This window comes from Brienomyrus brachyistius, chromosome 10 (assembly GCF_023856365.1).
Source record: "Brienomyrus brachyistius isolate T26 chromosome 10, BBRACH_0.4, whole genome shotgun sequence".
NCBI lineage: Eukaryota > Metazoa > Chordata > Actinopteri > Osteoglossiformes > Mormyridae > Brienomyrus > Brienomyrus brachyistius.
This window is the reverse complement of record NC_064542.1, coordinates 15,589,312-15,606,299: the sequence shown is the minus strand read 5'-3', so window position 1 is coordinate 15,606,299 and position 16,988 is coordinate 15,589,312. Positions and strand designations below refer to the sequence as shown.

General features: G+C 54.7%; 1 protein-coding gene across 7 annotated transcripts in view; it reads right to left on the bottom strand.

Annotated features, from left to right (window-relative positions):
• ablim3 (actin binding LIM protein family, member 3) overlaps positions 1–16,988 on the bottom strand; it is a 73,137-nt gene that overhangs the window by 5,941 nt on the left and 50,208 nt on the right. For 2 of the 7 annotated variants that reach the window (XR_007400398.1, XM_049028895.1), the window contains exons 7-17: positions 15,198–15,285; positions 12,327–12,385; positions 12,099–12,170; positions 11,320–11,475; positions 10,250–10,279; positions 9,976–10,105; positions 8,812–8,910; positions 6,550–6,600; positions 2,267–2,380; positions 1,873–1,943; positions 938–1,091 (exon numbers count right to left, since the gene is read on the bottom strand). Coding sequence is in view for 1 of the 7 variants with exons in the window: in XM_049028895.1 (XP_048884852.1) it covers positions 938–1,091; positions 1,873–1,943; positions 2,267–2,380; positions 6,550–6,600; positions 8,812–8,910; positions 9,976–10,105; positions 10,250–10,279; positions 11,320–11,475; positions 12,099–12,170; positions 12,327–12,385; positions 15,198–15,285 (1,024 nt within the window). In the remaining 6 variants the exon portion in view is untranslated. Of the gene's footprint in view, positions 1–937; positions 1,092–1,872; positions 1,944–2,266; positions 2,399–6,549; positions 6,601–8,811; positions 8,911–9,975; positions 10,106–10,249; positions 10,280–11,319; positions 11,476–12,098; positions 12,171–12,326; positions 12,386–15,197; positions 15,286–16,988 lie in introns of all 7 variants that reach the window. The other 5 variants (XR_007400399.1, XR_007400401.1, XR_007400400.1 and 2 more) reach the window with 5 other exon arrangements.

Below are 16,988 nucleotides of genomic sequence, written 5' to 3'. Positions count from 1 at the left end.
GCCGTCTCCTTAGCTAGAGGCCCCCATCGCGCTCCACCAGCCTTCCCACTCCAGGCGCTGCTGGCAACCATAGCTCCTCAGATGCAGCTCCATGAGATGACATACCTCTGATTATTCATAAATAAAAGAGGGATTTTTTTTGGGGGGGGCATCGGGGAGTGTCTGTGAAGGCAGGGGTACTAAAGTTACTCAGGAGAAACATGAAAATGGGGAGGAACAGGCACACGGGAAGACAGCCAGGGAAATGCGAGCATTTCTGCAGCTCACAGGCACAGAGCCGTGATTCCCAGCCACCCGTCTTCTGGATCGGGAGGGAGCAACAGGGAGAGAGAGCGGCGTGACAGGAGAACGCGAGAGGGAGTGAAGGAAAACACGCCGGCTCCTTTTCTCCCGGGGCTGACTGGGGGCGCCAGCGGCCAGCTTGGCAGCCTTTAAAGTCACACACAAAGATGAGATGAAAAAGCACCCTCGGGGGGGCCGCAGGGAGGCGCGAATGGGGAGGGACAGGAGACGCCGCTTTCACATCCGCGTCCGATGAGCCCCTCTAACATTTGGCCCATAACAGGGGACCAGGGCTTTTAATAAAGCCAAGGTCAAGGAAGGTCATGGGGACGCAGGCACACCAGAGGACGGGGGCTAAGTCTGCCCTCCCCAACTGAAAACTGGCATGCCGAGTCCTTGCTGGCCTTTTCACTGGCTGCACCCCGCAGTCCCGCCTCCCCCGTCATAGGGGGCACGAGCCGCCTCTGCTGCAAAGCCGACAGTGGAAAAGCTAACTGCTCCCCTTTTACCCGCGTGGAAAACAGCCATTTGAGGTTAATTTACTCAGCTCAGAGAAATGAGGCCTGACAGTCAATGAACACGAGGAACGAGAGCATTACAGCCGCGGCGGCGCTAATGTCAGGCGTGACATCGACGGGAAGGGGACAGCCCTCACAGCCGTTCACGGTGTTGTTGTAGCCCATGCTATGCAGCGCCTCCTTGCTGCCGCTGCGGGAACTGCGCCCGCTGGCCCATGGGTCGTTGTCATAGGAACCGGATCTGGCCTTCATCTCCTCCTTCAGGATCATCCTGCCAATCCCGCTCTGGATCTGGAGTGAGTGATGGATGGAGAGGGGGAGGGAGGGAATGTCACAGTGCACTGGCACACGCTGCACTGACAGGCACTGTACACAGAGCGCCGCAGTGCCTGGGGTTTGGGTAACCAGCTTACTGTGGGGCATTAACTGGAGGAGAAAAATCAACAACTCTGGCCGGGGACGACTTCCCTACAGCATTTAAAGCAAAGTCCAGTCATAAATTAACAACCCTAACAAAAGTGGACAATCCCAGAGCTGACACAGTCAGCAGTGTGAAGGACGCGACAGAGGACAAGGGCTGGGCGGCGAGGCTACTTGGGGTGCGGGGGCCATGCTTACGGTGCCCAAAGGCACGACTTATTGGATTTTATGAGGGGGGGGCTATGATCACATTAGCTGCCACATGTCATATCCCACCTAGTGAATTCAGCAGATTGCTCAGCTCTGACTGTATCTTTGCACCCGCTGTGCTCTGACCTCTGACCTCTTATAAGTGTCGTCAGTATGAGCTTGGCAGGGCAAAGCAAATATAATGCACCACAGCTGCTGGGATCACAAGGAGAATGGAGTCAGTGTAGGTCGTAAGGTGAAAAATACATTCACCGAGCCCCATACACGGCAGGGGAAACTGTAGGAGTTTCAGAGTGAAGGTGCCCAGGGGTAGGAAGTAACATACGCCCTAGCAGGAAGTAAGCAGTCTGCTTCCTGTTCTTCTCACGCTAAGTCTTCGGCCCCTGGTGACACGAGCGCCCCGTAAGTGTGAACGGCGAGAATCGGGCAGTCGGTATCGTACTCTGTGCAGATTGTGAGTCCAGCCGTCTTCCTCCCCGCCTGACGAGAACCTCCGGCGTGGAGCACGAGAGACTGTGAAGACATAACGAGAGAAGGGGAGTGTCTCAGGATACAGCAGAGGGCATCCCCATCAGCAGAGGGAGGAGGATCTTGGGCTAGGCAGATAAACGCTCTTTACAAAGCAGAATGTATATGGGGAGGCACATCTACAGCCTCAGACATCCCAGGCATATATTTATTTTTCTTTAAGCATCCTGGATTGGGGGGTGCGGGGGGGCGGCTAGGTGGGGCAATAGTGAGATGTGAGAAAACAGGAGCCCCCCCCCCCCCCCCTTTGACCTTTTCCCTTTGACCTGTACCATGCCATTACATGCAGCACCCTAGACTGCTAGTACCTTTAGGGGACCCGGCAAAGTGGTAGTAGTCTGACTCTGAGTAGTGGTCCGGGGAGTAGGCCGAGGGGAAGTTGTAAGATTGCATGATGTTCTCGCTGGTCTTGCTTTTTGTGGCTGGGTTAGGGTCATTGTCTGGGGAGAGACAGTCACCGCGTGAGAGACGTGGGGAATAAAACACGGCATTTTCCCAGCAACACGCGGGACTGGGCGAGTCCGAGAGACCTCACTGGTCTGGAGGAAGAGGGAACGCCTTCCTGCACCCGCTGCCCAGCAGCACTGATGATGAGGCGCTCCGGAAAACTCCTCTAAGCGTGGGAAACGAGCCCTGTGTCATACAGCTACCTACATTTTGTACCGAAAGCCCTTTTAAACAACAATTACTATTTTATCTAACTTCCAGACATGACCTCACTACAGCGAGATCAGCGTGGCCGAGACCAGCTTCCCGAACCACGAGAACTGTCCTCTCCGCAGGCCGGTAGTTTGGAAGCAGGTCGGCTTTGGGGCATGGGTGGGCGGCGGGCTTTGACAGGGGGGTGCTTGGCTTAATTAGGGTGGCGTAGGGCGGAATGTTTTTAAAGTAACATGTTGTTACCATCCCTTGATACAGTGATGGTAAGGAATGCAGAGACGGGAAGGCGAAGACACGGAAGAACAGCAGAGGGAACCCTACACAGGACTGGCCCGGAAGGATACAGGCTCATATCCTATGCACAGATGGACTCGATGTAGGAGATGTTCCGTAAACACCTGCCTTAAACGCTCTAGAGAACACTGAGAATATCTGAGCCTCCATGACATTTTCATGGTCCCGATCCATTATGTCTGACATAACAAAGGCAAGTCATGAAAAAAAAAAAACACATAAGAATCTCAAAGTATTTTCTTCATGAGACAACATGCGGTAGAGCTCTGAGGATGAGGAGGCGGTGGGGGGAGGGGGGGTACTCACAGAGCGAAGAGGCGACCAGGGACAGCAGTGGGGGGGGGGGGGGGGGTGGTATCAGAGACAGGAGAAGTAAAAAGTAAAGAGAGGTGAAATTATCATCCATACAGGAAGAGGATACTGTGTACGGCCAGTCCACATGGAAGGAGCAGCAGGGCATTCTGACACTTAGCTTAGCCGTCGCCCGTGCTAACAAGCAGCTCGCTGCCCACAGCCTGATGGCAGGAGAAGCGGCTGCAGAGAGCACATCACCCGGCAGCAAAGTCACGTGACAGAGCACCCCACAGCTCCCCCATGTGGTTCTGGGAGCCCACACATTACAGGCCTGTGGCTGCGAGGAGGAAAGGCAGTGGACAATGACAGAGAGCGCCATTCACACCCCCTCCCCCCTGATGATGTAGGGAGACATGGAGGCAGCGAGCTCCGGTAAATGTGGAGACTCCCATAGTACCCGTCGGGACTCACTCCCATTATAAATGTGGGGACTCCCATAGTACCTGTCGGGACTCACTCCCATTTTAAATGTGGGGACCCCCATAGTACCCGTCGGGACTCACTCCCATTATAAATGTGGGGACTCCCATAGTACCCGTCGGGACTCACTCCCATTATAAATGTGGGAACTACCATAGTACCCGTCGGGACTCACTCCCATTATAAATGTGGGAACTCCCATAGTACCCGTCGGGACTCACTCCCATTATAAATGTGGGGACTCCCATAGTACCCGTCGGGACTCACTCCCATTTTAAATGTGGGGACTCCCATAGTACCCGTCGGGACTCACTCCCATTTTAAATGTGGGGACTCCCATAGTACCCGTCGGGACTCACTCCCATTATAAATGTGGGAACTCCCATAGTACCCGTCGGGACTCACTCCCATTATAAATGTGGGAACTCCCATAGTACCCGTCGGGACTCACTCCCATTATAAATGTGGGGACTCCCATAGTACCCGTCGGGACTCACTCCCATTTTAAATGTGGGGACTCCCATAGTACCCGTCGGGACTCACTCCCATTATAAATGTGAGGACTCCCATAGTACCCGTCGGGACTCACTCCCATTATAAATGTGAGGACTCCCATAGTACCCGTCGGGACTCACTCCCATTGAAAATGTGGGGACCCCCATAGTACCCGTCGGGACTCACTCCCATTGAAAATGTGGGGACCCCCATAGTACCCGTCGGGACTCACTCCCATTTTAAATGTGGGTACTCCCATAGTACCTGTCGGGACTCACTCCCATTGAAAATGTGGGGACCCCCATAGTACCCGTCGGGACTCACTCCCATTATAAATGTGGGGACCCCCATAGTACCCGTCGGGACTCACTCCCATTATAAATGTGGGGACTCCCATAGTACCCGTCGGGACTCACCCCCATTATAAATGTGGGGACTCCCATAGTACCCGTCGGGACTCACCCCCATTATAAATGTAGGGACTCCCATAGTACCCGTCGGGACTCACTCCCATTATAAATGTGGGGACTCCCATAGTACCCGTCGGGACTCACTCCCATTATAAATGTGGGGACTCCCATAGTACCCGTCGGGACTCACTCCCATTATAAATGTGGGGACTCCCATAGTACCCGTCGGGACTCACTCCCATTATAAATGTGGGGACTTTCATAGTACCCGTCGGGACTCACTCCCATTATAAATGTGGGAACTCCCATAGTACCCGTCGGGACTCACTCCCATTATAAATGTGGGGACTCCCATAGTACCCATCAGGACTCACTCCCATTACAAATTTGGGGACTCCAATAGTACCTGTGGGGATTCACTCGCATAGTGCATGTGGGGACTCAATCCAATAATGCATGTGGGGATTCATTCCCATTATAAATGTGGGGACTCCCATAGTACCTGTGGGGACCCACTCCCATAGAATATGTGGGGACTCCCATAGTACCTGTGAGGATTCACTCCCATAGTACACGTGGGGATTCCCATAGTACCTATGAGGATTCACTCCCATAGTACACGTGGGGACTCCCATAGTACCTGTGAGGATTCACTCCCATAGTACACGTGGGGACTCCCATAGTACATGTGGGGATTGCCATAATGCTTCAGACCCCTTGAGGAGTTAGTCAGCTCTGTGTGCTTGTGTGTGTCTGTGTGTGAGCATCACTGTGTGTATGTGTGTGTGTAGTTGGAACACTGAATCTGAATTTGCACTTTAATCCTGCGGAGGCTAAGAGCCACATCTTGCTTCCCTTGTATGTCCTTACATAAAAAGAGCACAGGCCTGTAATGTAGAGCAGCAGAAGAACGATAGTGAGCTCCAGCTGAGGTTACACGCCAGACACAGACAGCGACATGCAAGTCTCACTTAGCGATGCCATATCTCCGCTTCATCAAAGCCAACCAACAGAGGTGAGATATTTATGCATTATTATCATTTAATAAGGCTATGACAGACTTCAAAACTGAGGATGTGCATTCTTAATGGCATTCTGTACTACACGAACACTGAAACAAGCTTTGGAAGGACAAGCACTATGATTCAGACTCATACAGATAAAGAGGAGTGGCAGCCTCTGCTAGGATGAGATCGGGAACAAGGGGGCATAATTTCAGATTGAGCACCCAAGCTGCTCAGTGGGGCTTCCTGCAGGGGGCATCACAGCACCCAGGGCAGTCGTGAGGTTCAGGATAAGGGTCAAGCCAGGAACAAACATGGAGTCTGGTTGACACTGCACCTCTACCCAAGGCTGCCAGCAGGGCGGCAGTAGTGGGAGTCAGCTGGCTCACACCGCACCTATACCCAAGGCTGCCAGCAGAGTGGCAGTAGTGGGAGTCAGCTGGCTCACACCGCACCTCTACCCAAGGCTGCCAGCAGGGCGGCAGTAGTGGGAGTCAGCTGGCTCACACCGCACCTCTACCCAAGGCTGCCAGCAGGGCGGCAGTAGTGGGAGTCAGCTGGCTCACACCGCACCTCTACCCAAGGCTACCAGCAGGGCGGCAGTAGTGGGAGTCAGCTGCAGCATTATGAATGTGTTTATAAATGACTAAAAACATGGTCTTAAGTAAAGTACTACCACGTGATGCTGACATGCAGGAGCCATCCTTTCACCAGCACTAAATACACACTCATGTCTAAATGAAGACACCACACTGTAAATCACTGTGGCACAGATGATGCCATTTCAATTTTCACGTTTCTCCATGGAGAGCACAAGGCCTCCCTGTCTCACGGACTTGTCCTGCTTTGAGCTGCTCTAAACCAAAATGGAGAAACACCCAATATTCCGGGATAGATACTCCAGGATAATTTGCTACAGGGAGCACAAGCAGGCCAGAACCAGGCACACTGTACCATGTCTCTTATAGATGGGTGGCTTCCGGTAGATGTTGGAATCCCCTGTTGCTGAGGACAGAAAAAAAAGAGGTGAAACCAGGAGTGGCCGAGGCAGGAAGGCAGTGTAAGGGGGGCCCGTTTGTCCTACCCATCTGGAGTAGCCAAGACACACAGAGATGCAGGGAGACACATACAGATGCAGGGAGACACATACAGATGCAGGGAGACACACACGGACCTGTGAAGACACACAGATGCACAGAGACACACACGGATGCACAGAGACACGCACGGATGCGCAGAGATGCACACGGACGCATGGAGACGCACACAGACGCATGGAGACACACACAGATGCGCAGAGACGCACATGGACGCATGGAGACGCACACGGACGCATGGAGACGCACACGGACACATGGAGACGCACACGGACGCATGGAGATGCACACGGATGCACAGAGACACACACAGATGCGCAGAGATGCACATGGACGCATGGAGACGCACACGTACGCACAGAGACACACACAGATGCGCAGAGATGCACACGGTCGCAGGAAGACGCACACGGACGCACGGAGACGCACACGGACGCACAGAGACACACACAGATGCGCAGAGATGCACACAGATGTGCAGAGATGCACATGGACGCATGGAGACGCACACGGACGCATGGAGACGCACACGGACACATGGAGACGCACACGGACGCATGGAGATGCACACGGATGCACAGAGACACACACAGATGCACGGAGATGCACATGGACGCATGGAGACGCACACGGACGCACAGAGACACACACAGATGTGCAGAGATGCACATGGACGCATGGAGACGCACACGGACGCACGGAGACGCACACGGATGCACAGAGACACACACAGATGCGCAGAGATGCACATGGACGCATGGAGATGCACACGGACGCATGGAGATGCACACGGACGCACAGAGACACACACAGATGCGCAGAGATGCACACGGTCGCAGGAAGACGCACACGGACGCATGGAGACGCACACGGACGCATGGAGACGCACACGGACACATGGAGACGCACACGGACGCAAGGTGACGCACACGGACGCACAGAGACACAAGGACACGTATGGGAAGGTAATGGGAGGAATGAAGGCTCTCTGAGGAAATTCAAACAGGCAGAAGCCCTGCTCTGACTGAAAAGGGGAAAAGATGTTGTTCTGGAAGATTCTGAGAACTGTGGGAAAGTGGAGTCATCCTGTATGTGTTGCCTCAAGGATCCACGTTAAACCTTTCTGGAAGTACATCTTCTGTAGCCAGGTCTCCAGCAGGTCCAAGCAACTCTCAGGCTATGTGGCATCTGTGAACATTTCAGCGTCACCAACGGAAACACAGACTGCGATCAGCCTGCAGACTGCCCCGTTACCCTCACCCTAAATCAGGGGTAGCCAATCTTATCCACAAAGGGCCAGTATGTATGCAGGTTTAGGTCAGCTGTTCAAACCCAGGTGTGAGGACTCTTCAGCCAATCAGTCCTCTAATTAGTAATCTAGCAAAATCATGCACAGTGGCCCTTTCTGGATAAGATTGGCCACCCCTACCCTAAATGATGAAAGGGAGCACTCTGACAGAGCACCTGGAACCGGTAAAGAGGCACTGCAGCAAGGCTGGTGAGAAAGCAGCCTAGCTGACGAACAGGCCGATGGTGACGGGGCAGAACCATGAGCTGGGCACTTTCGATAAGCGATGGCATCAGGGCAGCAGGGGTGAGAAAGATGCGTGAGGGTGACTACAGCGATGTGAAACGGGGGAGAAGACGGGTGTATATATCAGGCCACAATCACCAGCTCCCAAACGTGGGGAAAGCGGACCTGGCCTGGCCCAATAACCCTTCCCAGAGTGATGAGCAGTAACTCACCACTGCAGACCAGCAAACTGCCAAAAGAGCAGCTTTTGGAGAGCAGGCCTCACATCCTGCCGATCAGCCAATCAAGAGCATTTGATTAGCAGCATCAGGCTGCTACGTGACATCTAAATTCTTACAGTAGGCTATACTGATTTTCCCCTCATTTTCAGATGCTTATTTTGGAAAAACAATGACACAGTGAATGACTCTGAGAAGTCGGTGAGTACCGGGCCACTCTTATTTATGTCCTGATACGTAAAACCACAGGAATAAAAGAGGGCAGAGGCTTTCTTCTTCACACCTCTGGAGAAACAAGGGATGGAAAAGAGGCAGATCAGCTGGGGGGTGTTTGGATGGTGATGGCAAAAAAAAAACAGAGGCCTACCTGGCAGATGGAAATGCTTGGGGGCTTGATAGGTGGTAGGTGTGCTGGACCGGGGGTCCAGCTGACCCTGATAGGGAGAGCTCCGGCCACTCTCACTGCCTGCAGCCAGTGCCCCCCCCAGGCCAATGACAGCGACAGAACAAAAGTGTGAGTGAAAGCTTAGCTCCTCCCCCAGGCAGACCCCCCCCCCCCCAAAAAACCAAACGATCAGCTTGATCTTGATCGTTAAGCAGCCAGCAGTGAGGGAAAACATGCTTGTATAAAGTCAGGAATGTGCCAAACCTGTGAAAAGCAGCAGCCATGATCTGGCACCACGTCATATACAGTCTTTCTCTTCACTGTACCTCTTTCATAGTCAGTTTATCCTTTTAGCACGAGACTGGGACTGGGCACTGCAAATGGGTGGTTCTCACATTAATGCCAATTCTCACTGTACCTCTTTCATAGTCAGTTTATCCTTTAAGCACGAGACTGGGACTGGGCACTGCAAATGGGTGGTTCTCACATTAATGCCAATTCTCACTGTACCTCTTTCATAGTCAGTTTATCCTTTAAGCACGAGACTGGGACTGGGCACTGCAAATGGGTGGTTCTCACATTAATGCCAATTCTCACTGTACCTCTTTCATAGTCAGTTTATCCTTTAAGCACGAGACTGGGACTGGGCACTGCAAATGGGTGGTTCTCACATTAATGCCAATTTTCACTGTACAGAGTAACAACCCCCCCCCCCCTTTGGATACGTGCTTTCTCTCTGCCACCAGCATTCATCTCTACACTCAACGAGTCCGTGTCGGATCACTGTGGTATGAGCGCAGAAGCGTGATGAGTGTGTCGGGTACAGGGAGACAGCAGTTCCCTGCGGCCTCATGCTGGTGTTATGCCAGACGGGGCAGGGCAGCCCAGGGCACATGTGACCTACGACAGCCATCCACTTTGTAGGTCAGGCGGTATAGCCTGGGGTAGACGGCCGGGGGCATGGGGGTCGTGCCCGAGGGCTGCAGGGAGAGGGGTGCGTGAATGGGGCCCAGGGGGACTGGGAGTATTTACTTCTGTTACATTCTGCATGGGCATCTAACCCGAAATGGGTTAATTGGGGTGAGGGCCCCCTGGTGGCATGCCAGGGGGCTCGCTGGTCCCCCTTTAGGGTGGGGGGGGACTCACCGAGATGGCAGTAGAGCTGGGCGGAACGCGGCATGCTGGGAGATGTACCCTGCCGGCTGTAGGTGGGGGAGTCGATGTAGGCTGGGCTGGAGCAGCGCCTTTGCCTGAGGTCCACGCTGTCATAGATGTCCTGCCGGGGGGGGCACAGGGGCACCGTCAGACACTGCTCACCTTGTGCACCACCAAAAACAAGTTGACAAAAATCTGGGGGAGCGGGAGCACCCCCCTACACTACTCGCCTCATCCTCAGAAAGGAAGGAGGCACGGTAATTACCTGCGAGTATGGCGAGAGTGTCCCCAGGGACTGCGAGGCAGGAGGAGGAGTGAAGGAAAGAGACAGAGAGTCAGGAAGCCACCCAACAGGGGGCAGTGCTGAGCTGAGTGGCAACTGTGAGTCTGCCGCATTCTGCGGGTCAGCATGAGACCTGCAGGGGGCTGTGGTGAACTGAGGGGCTACAGAGGGCTTGCTGCCTTCTACTGGTTAGCATGAAGCCTGCAGGGAGCGGTGCTGGGCTGAGGGGCTACAGTGGGTCTGCTGCCTTCTGTTGGTCAGCATGAGACCTGCAGGGGGCAGTGCTGAGATGAGGGGCTACAGTGGGTTTGCTGCCTTCTGCTGGCCAATATGAGACCTGCAGGAGGCAGTGCTGAGCTGAGGGGCCACTGTGGGTCTGCCATCTTCTGCTGGTCAGCATGAGGCCTGCAGGGGGCAGTGCTGAGCTGAGGGGCTACAGTGGGTCTGCTGCCTTCTACTGGCCAACATGAGATCCGCAAGAGGTTGACCCACAAGGGCCACAGTTTACACAGCGGACAGTGTGTATACAGCTCTCAGGAAGAATACAGCCAAATGTCAGGGCCAGATTCTAGTGCCACACAGCACAGAAATCCTTGTCTCACCTGGGGAATCTTACATTTTATATCAATGATCTCAGGCCAGTCAATAAAGACTTTATTTCACTTTGATACTCTGTTGATCCTCTCAGTAAACTGTCTCAGAATATCAGATATTTCTGCATTGATTTGAAAGGTCGGCACTTGCTCTTTAAAAAATGCTAAAATTGTCTTCTTGTTATATAATTCTGGGTCCACAGTCTGAGGCGTCTCCCACTGAATGTGGTGTGAGCGTACTGTACACACTGATGCCAGTGGTGTCATACAAATCACAGTGAAGGTGCTGTTCAGCTCACAGGTGTCCGTGCGAACATCAGACACGATCGGTTAAGGCAGGACTGCAGCAGAACCACAAGCTAATGGGACAGGTTTGGGGGGCGGGGCACAGAGACATGTGGTGAGGGAGGGGGGGTCACATGCACACGGATGGTGAGAATAGTGCCAGCATGTCAGTACCTCCCCATAGCTGTAGTGCTCTAGCCTGTCATTGGAGGAGAATCTGTGACAGGGCTCATAGGAAACGAGATCAGGCTGCTGAACATCATAAATAGCTTTAACCTTAGGCAGGGCGGCAAGATCTTTGTAATTAAGGATCTCATTTTCCACTCTGGCCTGGAGAGAGGACACAGGAGCAGAACAAAGACAGACAGACAGACATACAAGAGCAGGCATGAAAGAAAACTCGCAATGACAGGACGGCACCCCGGGCCTGCGTGTTGGAAGTGGCCGAGCGATTGGCCAGCTCAAGGAGGCGGGGCCAGACTTAAGGATGTGAGTATCCCCTCCTCTGGGTGGGACGGACTCACTCGGCAGCATGTTCAAGTCAAGCTCTTCTAACAAGCCCCAGTGCTGGGCTACCAAACTCTCCAAGTCGCTTCCAGACACATTTGGCCAGGAGGGGCACACAACAACACAATGCCGGACAGCAGGAAACTAAATCGCACTCCCACTCCATGCAGACTAACGTGTGACACTCCATGTGGCGTGTAACAGACTGGGGCTGGCCTGGGGGGGGGCTTTGACCAGCGTTGCTGCACTTCTGCAGAAACGCCGCGATCGCTGGCACGCTGAATTCCGTGGCAGGGTTTGTCACCACTCAAAGGGGCCGTGGAGGGAAGACGGGGGTACGATCAGACACAGAAGAGTATCTTCCCCTTGTGAGACAGTGGTGAACAGAGGGACTGCCGTCCGCACGTCCTGCAGCCGACCGGGGGTGGCGTGCCCATGCTACTCACGCAAATGACTCTGCTGGGGGAGCCGATGCTGGAGCCAGGGGGGGAGATTGAGGTCTCTGATGTGCGTCTCAGCTGGAAAAAAAAACCAAACACATAAATGTGCTGCCCAAGGCTGCCAGCAGGGTGGGGGTCAGCTGGCAACTTCATCAGAGCTTCTCCCACAAGGAGGCCCCACAGCAGCAGGTAAAGCCGCCTCCTCCCCCCATCGTAACTCAACATCGTCCTTACCTTCAACTTTTTCTCTGCCCGTGCAGCTTGTTTACATGGTGGATGCCACACCTCAGAACCTTCCGGAAAGAAGGAGTGGGAGAGAGGATCAGGGATCAGTGAATCACCTCAGAGGAGAGACAATGGAGGTCTGTGAGACACTGGACGAGCAGGGCAGACATGAATAAGAGGGAGCGCTCTGACAGTCCTCAGAGTGATGGGCAATGAGCTGGAGGGAAACATCTGTACAGCTTCTGGGAGACAATTAGTCAAGAAAGTGCTTCCATGTGGCAAAGTCACCCTAAGGACCATGATCTCGCTCCAGGAAGCTCACAGAAACCTTCAGTACAAACACCGATCCTTCATCCAATTCAACTGAAATCCCCCAAACCCACAGAGTCTCCAGAAAGCTAAAGAAAAGCTGCAGTCTTGGGCAGACTGAGCACCCTAACCACACCCCCAGGGGCATTAAAGCATTGCTGACGATGCCTCTCAGTGGGGGGGCTATGCCTGTCTACTCAGCCCCCCACCCCCCAGAGTTCCTGGACCTGCTACAGGAATTCTCAGTCAGGCCCAGGTGGCCAGACACTCAGGCAGGTCTTAAGTCCACCAGGGTTGTAAGATGCAAATTATTATAGTAATTGGGTCATTTTAGTAATCTCACAGAGTACAGATAGTGAAGAGGGTTTAAAGAAAGACCTGTTCACTGGCCCATGGTTTGAGAGTGTGGGCCTGTAGGCTGGCAGAAGGCCGAACCCTGTGATTTCCACATACGGGCAGCAGACATAGGAGGGGTGAAGCTCAGGTGACATGTGGGGTGAAGCTTGGGTGATGTGGGAGGGGCAAAGTTCGGGTGATGTGGGGGGGGGGCGAAACCTGGGTGACATGAGAGGCGTGAAGCTCAGTGGACGTGGAAGGAGCAAAGCTTGTTCAACGCGGAAGAGGCGAAGATCGGGTGACGTGGGGGTGAGAAGATCCGGTGACGTGTGAGGGGCGTAGCTCTTATGACATGGGGGGAAGATGCTCGGGTGACGTGGGGGGGTGAAGCTCGGGTGACGTGGGGGAGTGAAGCTCGGGTGACATGGGGGGGTGAAGCTCGGGTGATGTGGGGGGGTGAAGCTCGGGTGACGTGGGGGAGTGAAGCTCGGGTGACATGGGGGGGTGAAGCTCGGGTGATGTGGGGGGGTGAAGCTCGGGTGACGTGGGGGAGTGAAGCTCGGGTGACATGGGGGGGTGAAGCTCGGGTGACATGGGGGAGTGAAGCTCGGGTGATGTGGGGGGGTGAAACTCGGGTGACGTGGGGGAGTGAAACTCGGGTGACGTGGGGGAGTGAAACTCGGGTGACGTGGGGGAGTGAAGCTCGGGTGACATGGGGGGGTGAAACTCGGGTGACATGGGGGAGTGAAGCTCGGGTGATGTGGGGGGGTGAAACTCGGGTGACGTGGGGGAGTGAAACTCGGGTGACGTGGGGGAGTGAAGCTCGGGTGACATGGGGGGGTGAAACTCGGGTGACGTGGGGGAGTGAAGCTCGGGTGATGTTGGGGGGTGAAGCTCGGGTGACGTGGGGGAGTGAAGCTCGGGTGACGTGGGGGAGTGAAGCTCGGGTGACATGGGGGGGTGAAACTCGGGTGACGTGGGGGAGTGAAGCTCGGGTGACGTGGGGGAGTGAAGCTCGGGTGACATGGGGGGGTGAAGCTCGGGTGACGTGGGGGGGTGAAGCTCGGGTGACGTGGGGGAGTGAAGCTCGGGTGACATGGGGGGGTGAAGCTCGGGTGACGTGGGGGGGTGAAACTCGGGTGACGTGGGGGAGTGAAGCTCGGGTGATGTTGGGGGGTGAAGCTCGGGTGACGTGGGGGGGTGAAACTCGGGTGACGTGGGGGAGTGAAGCTCGGGTGATGTTGGGGGGTGAAGCTCGGGTGATGTTGGGGGGTGAAGCTCGGGTGACGTGGGGGGGTGAAGCTCGGGTGACGTGGGGGGGTGAAACTCGGGTGACGTGGGGGGGTGAAGCTCGGGTGACATGGGGGGGTGAAGCTCGGGTGACATGGGGGGGTGAAACTCGGGTGACGTGGGGGAGTGAAGCTCGGGTGATGTTGGGGGGTGAAACTCGGGTGACATGGGGGGGTGAAACTCGGGTGACGTGGGGGAGTGAAGCTCGGGTGACGTGGGGGAGTGAAGCTCGGGTGACATGGGGGGGTGAAACTCGGGTGACGTGGGGGGGTGAAACTCGGGTGACGTGGGGGAGTGAAGCTCGGGTGACGTGGGGGAGTGAAGCTCGGGTGACATGGGGGGGTGAAACTCGGGTGACGTGGGGGAGTGAAGCTCGGGTGACGTGGGGGAGTGAAGCTCGGGTGACGTGGGGGAGTGAAGCTCGGGTGACGTGGGGGAGTGAAGCTCGGGTGACGTGGGGGGGTGAAACTCGGGTGACGTGGGGGAGTGAAGCTCGGGTGATGTTGGGGGGTGAAGCTCGGGTGACGTGGGGGGGTGAAACTCGGGTGACGTGGGGGAGTGAAGCTCGGGTGACGTGGGGGGGTGAAACTCGGGTGACGTGGGGGAGTGAAGCTCGGGTGATGTTGGGGGGTGAAGCTCGGGTGACGTGGGGGGGTGAAGCTCGGGTGACGTGGGGGGGTGAAACTCGGGTGACGTGGGGGGGTGAAGCTCGGGTGACATGGGGGGGTGAAGCTCGGGTGACATGGGGGGGTGAAACTCGGGTGACGTGGGGGAGTGAAGCTCGGGTGACGTGGGGGAGTGAAGCTCGGGTGACATGGGGGGGTGAAACTCGGGTGACGTGGGGGAGTGAAGCTCGGGTGACGTGGGGGGGTGAAACTCGGGTGACGTGGGGGAGTGAAGCTCGACTGCGCATTACAGCCGCAGGCAGAGAAGTGAGGTACTCACCCGTGAGGTACATTTCCTCCCCTTCTGTGAACATCATGTGACACCGCGCACAACGTGCACACGTGGGATGGTAGCGCTTCCCTCCAGCCTGAGAGTACAGACAGGAACAATGGGAACAGGAATGAGTGAGAGAGAGAGAGAGAGAGAGAGAGTTTGAAAACAACAGTAGGTATGTCATTGGGTTTGAGCTAATGATCAACATCAGGAAACACATTCTGAATATTCACCTGACACTGATGAACAGATGCTAACTGTGGCAGGAATGAACACTTTGATCTTAGTTGCATCTCAAAATGCCATCAAATAAGCAGCAGGACTGTTTGATGCATATTTACCACAGCAGAGGGTTTGTTCATCATAAAGTATCTCCAACGTGATAGTGCTTAGCTGCATTCCTATTGCAATTAAGCACTTGGGGTCAGTGAGGAAACGATTCCAGACAGCATGGATGTGAAGCTCAGGACCAGAATCTCAGAAATTACCAAGTGTGTGAAGTTACTGGGTTGTTATGAGCAGGAAACACATTCCCATCAGAAAATTCATGCATGAAAAAATCCATTAGGAAGCAGCGGGAGGAGAACGAGAGACAAGCTGTGCTGAGGAGCTCCTGCCACGACCCATCGACAAAACACTCGTGGCGGTGTGAAAACACTGGGTATCACCACTGAAAACCATCTGTACCCGTGGTAGGAGATTCACAGTCAAAGCACGGTGCCACAAATCCAGGGCTTTAAAACAGAAGGGAGAGATGGACACCTGAAATGGAGCGAATCATAGGGGGCAATCAACTCAGCCTGATAAGGTTCTCCAGCTGTCTACAAGTATTATGGTGAAAGGCATTTATTGGCAGGATAGAATGATAAGAGTCACGTAACACAGGGATTTCATAGCTGGCTCCTTAGAATAGGGGGGCCCAAACATTTGATGTCCATGCACTGGTAAAATAGATGGGGGAGCGTCACATTTACCTGGTGAAGGGGGTATGAATACATATGGAAATTGGGGATCATGGATTTTTCCTTTTCAATGTGAGATGAACCTTTGATATACAATAAGGATGATATCAGCAGCTCCAGCAGAACTGGCTATGAAAGCCCTACGTTAGGGATCGAGATTTCTGTTTAGGGAGCAGTGGTGAGCAGGTGAGGATGACATCAGCCCAACAGAAGTGCAAAGCCGAACGACGCAGGTGTCCTTTCTGAGGCGAAACACTAAGGAGTCAATCAGGAGAACCCAAACCGACCCCCTGACCTCGGCACTGTCAGTCCATACTCTGCTACGGCTGGCATTGCCCATGGTCTCTTGGCACCGTCAGTCCATACTCTGCTACGGCTGGCATTGCCCACGGTCTCGGCACCGTCAGTCCATACTCTGCTACGGCTGGCATTGCCCACGGTCTCTTGGCACCGTCAGTCCATACTCTGCTACAGCTGGCATCGCCCACGGTCTCGGCACCGTCAGGCCATACTCTGCTACAGCTGGATTTGCCCACGGTCTCTTGGCACCGTCAGTCCATACTCTGCTACGGCTGGCATCGCCCACGGTCTCTTGGCACCGTCAGCCCATACTCTACTACGGCTGGCATCGCCCACGGTCTCGGCACCGTCAGCCCATACTCTGCTACGGCTGGCATTGCCCACGGTCTCTTGGCACCGTCAGTCCATACTCTGCTACGGCTGGCATTGCCCACGGTCTCGGCACCGTCAGTCCATACTCTGCTACGGCTGGCATTGCCCACGGTCTCTTGGCACCGTCAGCCCATACTCTACTACGGCTGGCATCGCCCACGGT